Below are 16491 nucleotides of genomic sequence, written 5' to 3'. Positions count from 1 at the left end.
TAGATTGCCTCCATTGCCCTTTACCTATTAATATTTTCTTTGATTCTTCTGAGCTTGTCATCTTTCTTTTGACCTAACTTACAATGAAAGTCTTCACTTGAAAAATATGTTATCTTTCTAAGCTTACTAACAGATCTGTAGAAGTCTTTTAACATTTCTACTTCCCTACTAGAATTTGCATGCACAGGCCCTATTTACTGTCTTGGTTAGGAGCTATCCTTTTAGCTATGCTTTTCTGCTGCACCTGATATTACGGAGTCTTGTATTACTACATAGTATTAAAGAGTAATCTTGAATATTAATGATTTGTTTTAACTTCAGTGACTTTTCCTATGAAGAATACTGTGAGCCTAAAAACTAAGAAGCAGTCATGGCCTACATGTTCCGTACTGAGCAGTGGCTTTAGAAAAGTAAATCTGCTAGACAGTATATGGCCAACCAAAGTGGGAAATGTAGGAAGCAAAACACTAATAAAAGACTAGTCTCAAGTAAAAGCCTCAGATTAGTTTCTAGTTTTAGTGGACCAACTTCCTTAAGCAAACAAAAATATGTTTAACAAAAATCAATTAAGACAGCTGAAAGAGATGATTCCATTAATCAGGTAGAAACAACACAATTAAAACAACAAAAAAAGGCACATTAAATGTACTGTTTCTTCTTCAGTTGCATATTTGAAACAAGCATATTTCAGGGTAAAGATTCCTTTATAACCCATATTTTTTTACAAGGACTAGAATTAATGGTTTATTCTTTCATAAATTCGTGGAAATATTTTTAGTAGACAATATTGACAAATCTGAAAAGGTGCATAATTTCAACTTAAACACAAGAGGTGTCAGAAACTATGCACATATCCTTGGGAAAAAAAAAAAAAAAAAACACATAAATTAACTGATGTGCAAGTGCATATATCATATTAACTGTGTTTGTACAAAACCAAAGACCTGCTATACATTCTTAACAGAGTGGCGCTGAACAATTTCTTAAATCAGTGTATTTACATAATTAAGTTTTGTTAACTGATAAAGAATCTCACTAAACCTATAGTGGAAGATATCTGATGTGCCCGACTATTGAGCTGAAGTACAAACAGTAAGAAGCAATTCATAAAGTTCTTTTGGTGAGATTATTCCCTTCTGAAGGTCACAAAGGCAAGTCCACCATTCCCAAGTCATCATGTGTCTGCATACCATTACTCTCTAGAAAATCTCATCTATGAGAAGGTAAGGGGAGGGAAAGAGTGAAAGGGAGAAACTTTCAGTTTGAGAACCCAACAGCTTTAAAAAACTAAAAGACCAGAACACTATAGAAATTTTAATGATCCCAAGACAGAATTACTTGAGACAAAATGTCAGTGGAGGCTGCTGGTTAACCAGGTTTCTTTTCTTCCCATCCTTATCATTTCCTATCTTTTCATGTACAAGGATTTCACCAAATGGGTCCCAGATGAAAAACTTAGGCAATATATTTGCATGAGAAATAAAATTTAAACATTGTGTACCTCTGGTGTTTGAGATAATGACATCACGTAATTCTCAACAGTTTCAAGAAATCCATGTTCGAAAGTGCAGAGGAGTCACGACCTTCTAGGACTTCACTGATTAGCAATTGGGGAACATCCAAGAAAAGAAAAAAAGGATTATTTCACTACTTGGCTTTTAGAGATACATTAAAGGTCATGTGTTTTAAAGCTGAGCTGCATAAAGCAAAATCCATTGTCTTTTGATAAGAATGAAGAGATTTGTTCTTTTAAACTCCTGGAACCTATACTTCAACCATAAAATGTCTTTCTGAAAACTGAAGAAAATCTGTTGATTACTTGGTGTTCGTATTAGTTTAACATAGGTCTTTTAGAAGACCTCTATCTAGCTTTTTTCCCCACAGATCTTTTACTACCACCAAAACATACAAGCTCTCCAGACCTTCCATAGAGTGAAAAGCCACCTACAAAAAGTATTTTATCTACAACAGGATCCCACTGTTGTGATAAGTGTAGCCAAACACATAACAAAGTCAATAGTTTTTGCCTTTCTTAAAACCATGTTGAGATCAGAAGGGATTAAAGCACAACTCTTCAGCTAGTTTTCATTTGGTGCTCCTGCTGATGGAAATGAATCAGATATAGGAGGAGAAATGTGCACATGTTTAGACTTCTTACTGGCAGATTGACCACCAGTTACTCCCAGACAGAAGTGACTCTGCACAGGTTGAAAAGCTAGGGGCCACATAGTCTGCCTGCCCATCTTTTAAGTGATGTGAAGGAAGACTGTACACTTAGTTCAACTGACAGTCTGCTACAGAGCCAGAAAAAGCAGTAAGACCATATGAGTAAACCTAGATAGCGTGTTTTTACGTAGTTTGAAATAGTGTTATATAGGTTTTGCTCGTAACAATATTCAAAGTAATATATTTAGGGGGTTTCTTGTTTATCATTTATATAGGAAGGATTAGTATTATGAAAAATCTCCCCAAATTCAAAGACTCCAACTTGAAGTAGAGTTTGAAGGTAAAGAATAAAGAAAGAAAAAAGAAATTGGTAGTAATTCCTTAACTAAATGTAAGGAACACTGACAGTTCAACACTGATCAAGGAATTATCAATTTAAAGGAAGAACTTCAATTACCCTTAACTCTGCCTATAACTGGAAGAATATGTGAAATTATTATAAAGTGACCTGAATGTTTGTGAACTGTGTTGCATTGATCTTTTCCTTTTTTTTTTTTTTTTTTGATAACTCTTGATATCACTATACACATGAACACATAATAGTCTTCCTGAGTATGACTGCAGTTTTTCTGCCTTTTTCCAGTCTACTTTTGGGAATATACCTGCACCTCGAATGACTCTAACATACAGCGGGTATAGCTGACTGTTCTGAGAAAGCAAACTACCTGGTTCTAAATAGATATGAAGAGTTGTCGTTGTTCAGGAGGGTTATTTATTAGAGAGAGTAGGACTTTCGAGTTTGGAAGTGGGGGGTAAGCTTGATCTAGAAAGGTGGTTTTGCGTGTGCAAGTGAAGGATGCACGTACACAGATACACGGAGGTGAATGAATGTAAGAATGAATGAAAGAGAAGCACAAAGCAGGTGAGCAGGTGCTCTCTAGTGTTAAAAGTGGTGATCAAACAGATGATGGCAATTACAGGAAGGGGAAAGGGTCTGGCAGAGGGACTTCAAAACTGCAGAGAACAATTTTAAACCTGCCATAACTATGAGAAAGAACCAGTGGGAGAATGCATCCACCACGGGTGAAGAACTCCCAGGAGCCTGCCTACCAAAGTGCCCAAACCTACTTGTTGATTGTGTCAGAAGAAGCAATTTTAACGTGAGCCCTTAAAATAAAGCAACCCTTTAGTTAAATCGTCACACTTTTCCTTTACTGTGTTCGTCACCCGCTTTGCAATTGTCTCAGGCGGTGAGAGGATCCAGGCCACCACTGACGCTGAGGCAGCCTGTCCGAGACGCGCTGGCCGAGGACAGAATCCAGAAGCAAAGATGTGCTGTGGCTGCCTGGCTCCTGCGGAGCCGGAGATGGCGGATGGGAAGCGCTTCTTCACCCACCACCATGCCGGGCAGGGAAAAGGGGGAGAAGGCTGGGCCTCGCCTGACCCTCACCCCCAGCCAGCCCTTCCCTCCCCTGGGGAGCAGCCCTTCCTCCCACCTGACCTCGGCTTAGCCCAACGCGGGGAGCTCGGTGCCGCTCGCACCGAAACCCGATCGAGGCGCTACAAGAAGCGGCCCCGTCTCCGCGTATTCGACGGCCGAGCGCGTAGACCGCTCCGCGAGGTTCAGAGAGGGAGCGCGGGGCGCTGCGCAGGGCGACCGCAGGGGGAGGCGCGGAGGCGGCTCCGGGCCCCTCGGAGCGAGCGACGGGAACTCCTTGCCCCTGCCTGCCTCTGCCGCCCCACTGCTCGACGACTCGGTCACAAATCAGATACACTGATTTGATTTATTCTTCTTTTTTTTTCACCTCCTTTTCCCCCTCCAGAAGGAGGAAGTATGCTACCTGTGGATCGTACACTTGTTCTCGCCCTGAGAACCATCGCCTGCCTTTCAGGTGAAAATAGCAGCCTCCAGGGAAGCTTTGGAGGTCTTTTATCCTATACTTACGGGTACATATTTGCTTATACTTCCCTAGGCAGAAAATGACTAAGACTCTTAATAACAGTGTGACATATGGGAAGCAACTTTTCTAAGAGTCAGATCTACATTTAGAGATCCGCTTTAGTTTTCTTTTCTTTTTAAACTTAGCCCTCAATAACTTCCCAAAAGAGAAGGAAAAGGGAGCTAAATCCTCGTAAAGACATGGCCCGTTATTAGTGCAAAATGTCGAAGCCACAACTGGGGGGGGGGGGAGAGGGAAGAGAAGGTTAAAAAAAAATAATAATAAAAAAAAGAAGCTGCAAAAAAGTGCTGTGTTTCATATGTGTCTATTTGTGCGCGTTTACGTGTTATAGAGAGTCCTCTAAATTCCCAGCGCTCCCCTTGGCAGACCCTTCCTGAACTGTATTTTGAAAATGAAATACAGTGTTATGCTTTTACCGAACTGAAAAGGGGGGGGGGGGGGGGCAGGGTAAGGGGAAAAGAGCTGACCATAACTCATGAAAACGGCCCACCTTTTAGCGCAGGTATGACGGGGCGACAGTTAGATAACATTGTTAATAAAGGTAATGCCTGAAATATGAAAAGAAACCGCACGGAAGGAGATCCCATGAACAATCTCGCCGCCAGTACTGTGAAGAGCTGGATGGAGAATCCACTGCCACAGCGCCCCCTCCCACACGCAGCTCGCACTAGCGATCTTATCCTGAAGATGGGAAAAGTTGCTTCTTTTCCTTTCTCCCTCACTTTTCTCTCCGCTTTTTGCTTTACCCCTGCGAGCAGATCCGCTGCTACCCCAGCCCTCTCTGCCTGCCCTCGTTCGGACATGTCGCTCTTGCACACCATCTCGCCTAGAAGAAGCCCTGCGAACTGGGCTCCTCTTACTAGAAAACTGGAGAGCTTTGCTTGCACAGTATGCGTGTGTCATTTGTTATTTTTAAATACAATAGTCTATTATTTCCCGTTGTTGTCTCCGGGAGATGGTGGCGATCCCCCATTTCATGAGAGAAAGGAGAAAGCATTCCCAGACCATTGTGTGGTTATGTCACAGGAAACTCACTTTGCTGCGCATTGTGTTACATCTCCAAATCCCACCAAGTCTGTGCTTAAAAAGTTACTGTGACCAGTGTCATGGCAATTGGGCAACCGGCATTGTGCTATCGACCCGCGGGTGCCCCTAGCCGGGCCAAGGCCAGCCCTCCCGGCCGGGGAAGTCGCTCCTTCCCGCCAAAAAGATGTGTATTTATATATATTTATTCCCTTCGTTCCTTCTTTGTTTCTTTCTCTTTCTTTTTCCCAGTCTTTTACCTGAGTAAAACTGCATGGAGCGGGGACCCGAGCGAGTGGCCACCGGGCAGCAGCGGCTGGCGGGCAGGAGCGTGGTTCCCACAGATGTGGCTTTCAACTTCACTCGCCCGAAAACTTCGGCCCCTGTCACTAGTGCAAGGAGACGCAGCTAATAAATGACAAACCGCAAAACCTGTCTCCCAGGACGGCAATGAAAAGGGGCTAGGGGGGAGAGAAAGACGGAGGGAAAAGCTCTTGACTACCTTCTTAGCTGTGTTGGAGCAAACTGAATTAAAGAAGACAAAGCCAGAGCACCGCTTAAAATCTGGGAAGGTAAACGCTGAACTTATGAATAGATTATTCAAATAAAAAAGCAGTGTGTAAAGTCTTGATGTCTCTGTGCAGGCATGTTAATTTGCTACAGTTAATATCAATAAAAAGAGCATGTAATACTATTCCACTGTCTAACAGCGCAAGTTAGACGGCGTAACGGGCAGTAGTATGGGAAAATTAGATTTCGGCTGTGGAGCTAGGCAAATGAAAAATCTCTTCCCCTCGAAAGGCATTCAAATCAAAGAGAGAAACTCCGAGAAGTAGTTAAACCCGGCCAAGTACACTGACCGGTATTTTAAAACGTTATTGATGCGGTTTTCTGGTTTGTTTATCGCAAGGACTCAGCCAGCTATATTCAAATGACCCCACTAAGCTGCTCGTTCTCCACATTGTGCAGAGTCAAATTAGTGGTGTACTTGTAATAAAATGCATACCATCTCCTTGCAGAGGGTAGATCCATGTCTTTCTGAAGCCACACAAAAATTTATGCAAATCAAATCAATGCAAGAACCTGTCTTTTGAAATTATAATACTTTATTAATCTCTGATTGCCAAATTAACCCCGTTTCTGTATATAAAACAATATTTTTGGACTGCACAAATTGAAACATCAAAATTATAATCTGTTGCTCTTTGTGTTTGGGGGAAGGGGAGCAATAATCCTGATTGAAACATTCCTCCCACTGAAATCGCAAAAATGTATTTTCATAGAGGAAAGACATGCAGATGGAGGCAAAAGCAGCACCTATGTTTCACACGGATGGGCACGTATTGCTTTGCGTGTCCAACATATATATAGGCGTGTAGGTATGTACGGAGATTTGTATCTCTCGTGTGTGTGCGTGTGTGTCTGCGTATCTACACACGGTCTGAACTGAATTGTATCAGTTCTCCTGGGACCACGGTATTTGTTTAAGCACTCTTCCCAGGTCATAACTGTAACACTCACTTAATAGCATTAATCCGTTGTTATAATGTAAACACAGCGGCCATTGTATTCCCAATCTGTATTGTTCCACTAATTATTAAAGAGGAGGAACTAAAAGCAAGCAATTCGCGTAGATAAACACTTACTTACACCACTCCTGCTGGAAAACAGCAGTCTTGGCTTCCCAAATGAAAATGCAGAGAGTATAGCACATTTTGCAAGGCATGCAGGTTGGCTTAGAGAGATTCATGTATGACTTTATAATGTTATAATTAATTTTGCATTCTTAGCTCTCCAGCTGCTGCTCCTTTCAGAAGCAGATCTCGTATACTTAGAAATTGGTCTGCAGAACACAAGAATTGACTATTCATATGTAATCACATGATATCGATTATTCCATAGAACTACTGAAATATGAATGTGTTTTATATAAAGCTCTTGGTTTTAGAGTTCTTATTTTTATTTAATATATGCGCATCAATCACCAAACAGGGAAGCAAATGTATTTTCTGTAATCTGTTGCACTGAGTTTACCCGTTGTTTATCACTCTCTTATCAGGAAGTCGGAAGTTAATGACAAGAAATACCTGTTGGTGTTAACCTCCTCCCCGTCACCTGCTTTTTTAAAGGATTGCCTCTTCTACAGCTGATAGATCTGGGTAGGGATTAATCTGGTATGTCTGGTGGCCAGATCTCCACTGCTGCGTGCAGGGGCAGAGGTAAACTGGTATGTGGGTTTCGCAGAAAAGGATGAGAGGAAGGAAAAGAAATAAAATAATAATAATAATAATAACCACCCACCCCCCCAACACCCACCCACCCCCCCCCAAAAAAAAAAAAAAAAAAAAAAACAAAACAGATTGAAAAATAAAATGTAAAGCTCGCATTGCTTCACACAGTACGCGCATCCCGGTACTTGCCCGTAGTTTCAATACGGCATTTTCCCTGTTTGAAACGACTTCTCGAAGTCTATTTTTCTCATTATTTTTATTATTATTACCTGCATGTTTAATTGGTTAACAATAGCCTGCCCTGCTAACCTGCAGTTCTCCAGCTACAGCCTTCTCCCTTCCCGTCGATTCCCCTAGCCGATTCCTCGCTGTGCCTCACCAGGCGCGTTTTCCCCATACTACATACCTAACCGAAATTACCTGGGGAAGTCGGCCGTAAACGTCAGGCGACTTCATTTGCTTAAATAAGGGATAAGTGCTCACTCACAGATGTCGGGAAAATAAAATTCACGGTTTGATGAACATTTATTGCCCCCCACCTCCCTTTTTCCCGATGTGTCTGTGTGTGAGCTCCTAAACAATTTTGCTGTTACTGTTTCCAGCTCGTCCCAGCTAGTGAGATGGCAAGGGCAGTGGGTGAAGGGTTTGAGGGGAGCGCGGTGGCTTCCAGCCCGGCCGCCCCGTCTCCACCTGCGCCCCGGTCCTGCCGGGGCGGTCTTGTGGGCCGCAGGTGCGGGCCGGGGGGTGCAGAGCGGCCTAGTGCGCTTCGGCCCCGCCGACAGCTGCTCAGTGGGGCAGACAGAGCCTCACGCTATGCCCTGGGGCCGGGGGGTTAGTGCAGAGAGGCAGGAAGGACACGGGACACTGGCCGCCGGGTACAGCAGGGCGGCCCGACGGCACAACGCCTCGTCCCGGGAAGCGAAGGCCAGAGCATCGGTGCGGGCAGTTCACTGCCGGTTGCTGAAGGGTCCCTCTAGACTAATCATTAAAAAAAATATGCAGGAGCACGTATATGTGTTTGTTTATGTTTGCACTGAGAAGAAAAGAGCGGTGCCAGCTCCTTGTTCCTCCCCCCTCCCCTCCCGTATCCGGAGCTGGTGGTGGGTAGAAGCTGATGGTGGCCAGAGCTGAAGGAAGGGGACAGAGGAAGAGATTACGTTATTGGAAAAATTAATTACATCGTGACCGTGTTCCAAGAGATTTATCTGAACTGCAAAAGGAGGGAGGAAAAGAGGGAGGGGGGAGTCAGCTAGCCCCCCGGAAGGAGTCACCCAGGCCTTTTCCACACACAGCAGACCAGGAGCAATAAAAATGAAAGAAAGATGAGGGATTTCTTTTCTCTTTTCATGTGAAAACTCGCGCCATGACTAAATCTTGACTGGTCGTGGCAACTTCAAAACTCTAAAGCTCTAGCTGTCAGGAGCAGCGCGATCCTGGATCGGCTGATCTGAGCAGTTACTGCTCTTCTTCCCTGCCATGCAGGGCGGCACTCGCACAGTTCCGTGCTCTTCCTCCCTTCTGCGCTGACCCGCGCCCTCCAGCCGGGCCCTGCTTATCCGCGCGCGGGCCGCTCCGCGTCTAAGCTCCGCGTGCGTGCATACGGCTCGTGCCTGCGTGAACGGATGAGCACATTTATAATGTGTATTCCTTTCTGTTCCCGCGTGGATATAGAAAGCGCGAGGGGGCAGGGGGGAGGAGGGAAGGTTGAGAGAGGAAGGAGGGAGAAAATAGGGGAGGGGGGAGACTGTAATCAAGAGTGTGCGAAAGAGTATTTATGGCTCCGCTGTTCCGGAGAGGAGCTGATGAACAGTATCATCGTTCGGCTTTGGCAGCGTGCTCGCAGCCAGAGAGGCTGGCTTGCATTACAAAGCCTGCCTTCGCTGCTTCCTTGCCTGCCTGCCGGCCGCGGGAGGAGACGGGGCCGGAGCGGGAGGGGGCGGGCCCGCCGCGCTATGCAGATGAGCGGCGGTGACGGACAGCTCCGTTTTCCAATGTCCCTCAGAAACTCGAGTGCTCCTTCCCTCAACTCTCCACTTCAGACTCTATACTTCCCCCAAAATACAGGCTCGCAGGCGCTGGGGGAGCTGGCTGGCTCGCGGGGAGAACTTCATATGCAGCAGCCACTTTTCTGATTTCGGGGGCTCGCTTTTCTCTCTCCCTCTCTCTCCTCCCTCTCTTCCCTTTTCCCCTTCTGTTTCTTTCCCTTTCCATCTCTTTATCTTTTTATTAACCCTCTCCTCTTCCGTCTCCCGCAGATGCCCTTGCCCTCCCGGTTAGATTTCTAACTGCTCTATTTAATTTCTTTTTTTAGGGGCTGTTCTTTTTTAATTTTTTTTTCCCTCCTTTTCTCCTGTTTGTTTTCATTCTGACCGGGTGCGCATGGGGGGGAGCATATAACAATTCTGATTCTCTACATAACTGCACAGAACCAACCGGAGAGAGAGAGAGAGAGAGAGGGCGGGCGAGAAAGAGAGAGAGAGAGGGAGGGAGGGAGGGAGAAAGAGAGAGGGAGAGCACGAAAGAAGCGCCGGGAGCAGCGGCAGCAGCAGGGCCGGTCACCCTCGCCCCCTCCCTGCTCCTGTGCACGCCAGTGCAAGCCATGTCCTATCCTCAGGGTTACCTCTACCAGCCCCCCGGCTCGCTGGCTCTGTACTCCTGCCCGGCGTACGGGGCGTCGGCGCTGGCGGCCCCCAGGAGCGAGGAGCTGGCCAGGTCTTCGTCGGGATCGGCGTTCAGCCCTTACCCGGGATCGGCAGCTTTCACCGCCCAGGCGGCGGCCACAGGCTTCACCAGCCCTCTCCAGTACTCCACAGACCCCGCCACGGGATTCCCTTCCTACATGGTAACTACCGAAGAGAAACCCTCTCCTTCTTCATTAGCATCCGCATTCTCATCCTCATCATCTTCAGCCTCTCTCCTCACACACTTACCATCAGCCCCCGACATCACGCCGCACAGCCGGGCGTCCCGCACCTCCGCCGCCTCCGCGTTGCTGCCGCCAGCCGCGCACTGCACCGCATCGCTCTGCGCGCTGCTCCGCAGCCCGGCTGGGGCCGCCGGGGAAGTGCCCAGCCCAGTCGAGCTGAACCGAGCCGATCCGGGCGGAGCGGCGGGCCGGGGCACCCCTTCGCTTCGCGCCCCAGCCGAGTGTGGTGCCGGCAGGCCTGGGACTCGGGCTCGTTCCGCGGGTCGCGAAGCCGGGTGGGCGCCCTGAGTAAAGAAATACGGATTGCCTCAGTCAGTTAGGTTGGGTACTTTCATTCCCCCCTCCCCATTTTCTCTCCTTTTTTTTTTCTCCTTGTTTTTCGCTGTGGTAGTATAGGGGAGGATTTCTCTTTCTTTTTCGCCCTCCCTCCCCCCTTCTGTCTCTTTCCCCCTCTCTTTTTAAGTCGGTGTTTAGAGGCACTGCGGGCTTTATACCCGCGTGGTTTTATTTACTTTCTGTGTGTTTTGTGCTAATGGTTTAACTGGATTTTAGGAATGAAAAGGAGCATCTGTTTGCGATCTGTGAGCTTCGCTTAAGCCCAAAATGGTTGTGGTGTCCGCAGTTTCGGATTTCACTTTCTTATTATTATTAGTTAAAAGGAGCATTTGCGATTGCGTGTGTGTATTCTGTGCATAAACTATATAAATAAAACCAAAAACTATATAAATAAGCTGCATGTCTAGGTGGTTATATAGTTTTATAAACACACACGCCCAGAGTCAGACACGTATCTAGTCCTTATACACAAAGACCTGTAACCCGGAATTTGAGTCTGGAGCCGCTGCCGATATCCTGAGAGGGGGTGGCAGCAGAGTAGCTCGCTCTCCCTGCAAAGTGACAGGGAAACTACTTGCTTTCTATCTGTAAGACGCGGTGCAGAAATTGTCATGCGGTCTTTATTCGGGGTGGTATGAACGATCTGAGAATCTCGCTTGCTTGGTTTTCCTGTTGAGAAGCAGTAGGCGAGTGGCTGGAAGTTGCAGAGAGATTGTGAACTGTGCGGGGTATATCGGGTGCTGTTGAGCCTGTGACTGGCCGATCTGGGGGATTCAGAGACGTGCTGGAAGTTAGCAAGTTCCTTAGAGATATCTTTAACTTTTCTTGCATTATGCAGACTTAAATAAGTGCAATTTAAACGTTAAAGGGCGAATTAAAATGCTAATTACATCGCATTTGAACAATTCGAAACGGTGCATATCTTCTGATTTGCAAATTGGATTTGCAATGCATTAGTGCAGTGAATTGCTAAGTGGCGGCTTTGTTGTATTTTCTATAGCAAAAAAGGAAACATCTTTTGAACCTCTGAGAGAAATGTAGATATCAAGACACTACCTGTAGGGCCTTTAAAATGTCTACGCAGTTCAAAAATTATATTGGGAAATATTCAATTACAGGTTGTTGAAATTAGTCAGAAAGATTAAAACATCGCCGATTTTAAGCGCGTACGCCTGTGTCTGTGTGTTGGGCGGAGGAGGGGGGGAGATCTCAACTTAATGGCCTTTGGGTGCCGCTTCTCCCCCTCATAGAATATGGATACAAGACACCATCCCGGGGAAATACAAACATAACCACCGATCTCGCCTTGACAACTTACTAATGGCTATCAGCAATAACAAATTGCCAACCCCACCGTTTTGTTCTGTCCAGGGCTCCCCTTACGACGCCCATACGACGGGGATGACCGGAGCCATCAGCTACCACCCATACGGCAGCCCTGCCTACCCCTACCAGCTCAACGACCCTGCGTACAGGAAAAATGCCACCCGCGACGCCACGGCCACGCTGAAGGCCTGGCTGCAGGAGCACCGCAAGAACCCCTACCCCACCAAGGGTGAGAAGATCATGCTGGCCATCATCACAAAGATGACCCTGACCCAGGTCTCCACCTGGTTTGCCAACGCCCGTCGACGGCTCAAGAAGGAGAACAAGATGACCTGGGCCCCGCGGAACAAGAGCGAGGACGAGGACGACGACGAAGGCGAAGGGGCGAGGAGTAAAGAGGAGAGTCCCGACAAGATGCGCGAGAGCAATGAAACCTCCGCGGAGGACGAAGGTGGGCGCGGGTTACTGCTGCCGTGGCGCGGTGGCCCAATCCCATCCCTTAGAGTTCCCTCGGGAAGCGGGGCAGCAGGAAATGGGGGTACGTGGGGGGCGGCGTTTAACAAAAGCGACCCCAAAACGTGACCCGTCCCGTTTCCTCCGGCTGCTCCCTCCGGCCGCTTGTCGCCGCGCAGTGCCGGTGGCCGGAGCAGGTGGGGTGCGGCGGGTGGCGGCGCCGTGGAGGAGGCAGAAGGGGCAGTGTGGGGGGTACCGCGGCGGTGCTAGCAGCGGGGATGGGTGCTCCTGCAAACGGGATTGTAGGGAACAGGCCGGGACGGCTAGCGTTTCTGCCTGCCGCGGTGGTGGCAGCGGTGCTCGCCTTTAGCCCTCTCTGTATTTTGCCGCCCCCCTCACTGACTCTTGTCTTTCTGGGCCCGGCGGACCCTTGCAGGGATCAGCTTGCAAGTCGACTCGCTGACGGACCACTCCTGCTCCGCCGAGTCGGACGGCGAGAAGCTACCCTGCCGAGCTGGCGACCCCCTCTGCGAGTCGGGCTCGGAGTGCAAGGACAAGTACGAGGACATCGAAGAAGAGGAGGAGGACGAGGACGAGGAAGAAGAAGAGGACATCGAGGAGGACGACGGAGGTGGCGGAGGAGAGCGCGATCCGCCGGCCAAGACTGCCACCTCCTCACCGCTGGCCGCCGTGGAGGCCCCTCTTCTCGGCCACCCGCACGCCGACGCCGCCCGCAGCGCCAGCAAGGCGGCGCTGAGCGGCCGCGCCTCGCCCGGGCCTCCGACGCCGGCCAGCAAGCCCAAGCTCTGGTCACTGGCTGAAATCGCCACGTCGGACCTCAAGAGCCAGACCCTGGGCCAAGGGTGCCAGCCGGCGCCTCTCTCTTCGGCCACCCCCGCCTCCGCCCCGCACAGCGCTGCCTACTCGCCCTCCTCCCTCCTGGGAAGGCATATTTATTACACCTCACCTTTTTATAGCAATTATACAAACTATGGGAACTTTAACGCTCTCCAGAGCCAGGGAATCCTGAGATACAACTCCGCAGCAGTGGCTTCAAACGAGGGACTAAGTCAGACTGTCCTAAACGCCAGCTCTGTCCACAAACAGAGCAGTGACTCTTTGAAAACGATCACTAACCAGCTAGAACAACATTACAGGCCCTCTAGTTATGACTCTAAGAAAGGTAGGTGACTTGATTTTGCAGCTTTTTTCCCCTTCCTGCCTGGCCCCCCTTCCCTGACCCGTACAAGTCCTTTCTACGCTGTAAATACCAAAGTCTTCTCCGGAGAAATCAGCGAGCTCGCTGCCACCGCCGAGGGAAGATGGGCAATAGAATGATCCAGGGATTAAAAACGGTGTCGCCGTCGTATCGCACCTGTCTCTAAGAACCGCGAGAGGAAATGTAAAAGACCACTTTTAGACCAGTCTCACAGGATGCAGACGAAGATTTTAAAAGTCATATTTTTTGAAAAGAAAAAAAGTGCACACAAAGATATCCATAGAGCACTGGTGTCATTGCCCCTATTATATTTTTTTCCCTGACAAACTGGTTTTGCTCTCTTTGTTTCCGGTATTCTCATGGGTTTCTGCAGCTTCAGGTTCAGATAATTGCTGACCTTGGACATGAAATTATGTGGAGCATGACATTTTTAACTTCCCTCCCCCTCTCCGAAAAGTTTTGCTTTAATATAATAGTCATCTTATTCTAACAAAATACTTGAGATACGGGTGATTATTAAATACTGGCCAGCCTTTTAAACGACCTAGCTAAGAGTGAATGCTGGGACCTACACCCACTGTATAATCTAGTTAGCTGGCTGTGTCCTGTGACTAACTGACGGTTATATTTTGACAGATCCCACTGAAGTCTGCACAGTAGGAGTACAACCATACCTATAGAAGTGCAATCACACAGCAATGCAAGTAAGTGAGAACATTTTCTATTACACTGATCATTTGGCACCAGGTCTCAGACATGCTGCACAGCTCTAGACTTGCTTAACGTTAATTTCTTACTTCATTACTGAAGAGCCTGATTACGAAGCAAGACACTCTTTTCTTCTGGTTTTGTAAACCTCTCATTACGACTTTTCTTTCTCGGGTTTGTCTTAATTTGAAAGCCAAGTTAGACAGTTCCCTCACCTTGCTTGCTCTTAGCTTGTGTAAGGCAAAGCTGTAAGGGCTATTTAAATGTTATGGAAAGAAAGCTTTAGAAGAAAAAAAAAAAAAAAGAATCTTTGAAGGCACTATTGTTTAAAAACAAAGTGCTTGTGCTCACGTGGCAGTGCTAAAATTGTACATTCGAAGTGAGGCTTCCCGCAGTGACAGTGTATTTAAAATAAAAAGGGACAATTATTACAGACCGACATGCATCTTAAGCAGGGCATGTTATCTGTGGATTGCCTCTTGCCTGGCTAGCAATGGCACTCTTTATACCTCCACTCTTTAGGGCTAAATAAACAACAAAACCCTTCGTCTCGACGATTTTTTTTTTAACTAATTCTTTTGTTAGAAGAAATTAGATGTGTATGAATTCCCCCATTCCTCCCCCCCCCCCTTTTTTTTTATCTTTTCCCCTGTTTAATGGTGTTAGAGTGTGATTGAAGGATTTTTGGATGATCTGGTTTTTTCCTTGGTCCACAGGTAGGTGTCACAATTGCTTTGAAAAGAGTCAGCAAGCCATCATCTCTCCCCGAGCTAATATATATAACAAATCTTTAAATCCGGATCACATGTGGTGCCACTGTATAAAAGAAGACCACAGAGCACTATTAAATCTTCAGAATCTAATTATTAAATCAGACTTTTTTTTGGACATACGTGAGTTTGCTGGTATAGTATAGTTTCCCCAATGTATGTGTGACTTTTGAAAACAGATCTGTTTTTCTCAGGATATCTTGAATTGATCACTTCATTGCCACGGTATCTATTCGATAGGTGTGATAGGATTTATTGTAAAATTTATTTGTAAAATATGTATACAGTAGAGATAATAAAGACGTGATTGGAGAACTTGAGTCCTTACAAAGTGGAAACAAATTTGATATTTATTTTTGTAACGATATAAAGCTTCTAGTAATTTATGCAAGTTGTATTGCAATGGAATCTGAACTTTTTGTAAATAAATTTTGCCTGGTTTTTATTTGAAACGTTGATGGTTATACAATCTTTGGTTGTTTAACAAGAATTCTTTACTAATTTATATCTCTAATTGTAAATAAAAACAGACTAGTCTGCAACAATATGGTGGGTTTTGTTCATTTCCCTTCAAATAATAATCTATTATTTAGAAAATGACAAAAGTTGTAATTTCACTAGTAGAGCTTAGACCATAAAATGAGTAAGTAATTTAAATATGTTGCAAAGATATGCCTTGCATTAATTAACTCCTTCTGGGTTGTTCCGTTATACTTAAGCTTTGAATACACAGATGTGTGCAAATGCATATTTGTATATATACATGCATATGCGGAGAGAGAGTGATGTGAATACATGCATGTTTCTTATAAAATATGTTGGGTGTGAAGTAGCTCTTTATTTGAGTTAACATTCTTTAACACCACCATTTCTAAGGAGAAAAAAGAAAAGAGAAAAGAAAAAAGAAAAAAAGGAATTATAATCAGCTATGGCTTATTTCTAATTTCTTTGTTTCTGCTTCTAGCTAAAATATGCAGAAAGGGGCGGAGATAAGGAAGATGGAAAAGTCCAATTCCTGTTTTTTATTATTTCCCTCTCTTTTTTCCTTATATCCGTAAACTGTATCTTTACAGTCATATCGGAAATCCACTTTGATTGGGCTCATAAAATCAGCTAACTAATCAGTTTAATTTTCAGTAAAATAATGGGAATCCTCATATAATATAATTTCAGAAAAGAAACGAACAATCATTTATTTTCCCCAAAAGATAAATTGAGTGAATATAACTTACGGTTATAAAACAAGAATAATAGCTTCTTAGATTGCCCTTTAATCAATCATACACTTATTTTTCAAGAGGCTCATCTATTTTACTCCATGATTAATAATGTTCCAGCGTGAGAGCATTATTAGATCCCAGCAGGGGAGATC

At 46.0% G+C, this 16491-nt stretch overlaps 1 protein-coding gene across 1 annotated transcript; it reads left to right on the top strand.

The window, feature by feature from the left end:
* Positions 1–9515: 9515 nt before the first annotated feature.
* Positions 9516–14321, top strand: IRX2 (iroquois homeobox 2; the record flags this gene model as incomplete). Its single annotated transcript, XM_080611432.1, has 4 exons — positions 9516–10223; positions 12015–12420; positions 12859–13605; positions 14278–14321. The coding sequence occupies exons 1-4, from the start codon at positions 9981–9983 to the stop codon at positions 14319–14321; spliced, it is 1440 nt and encodes a 479-aa protein (XP_080467558.1). The 5' UTR covers positions 9516–9980.
* Between the last annotated feature and the right edge of the window lie 2170 nt (positions 14322–16491).

This window comes from Psittacula echo (assembly GCF_963264785.1).
Source record: "Psittacula echo genome assembly, chromosome: 2".
NCBI classification, from domain to species: Eukaryota; Metazoa; Chordata; class Aves; order Psittaciformes; family Psittacidae; genus Psittacula; species Psittacula echo.
The sequence above is the reverse complement of the archived record's forward strand: the minus strand, read 5'-3'. Positions and strand labels throughout refer to the sequence as shown.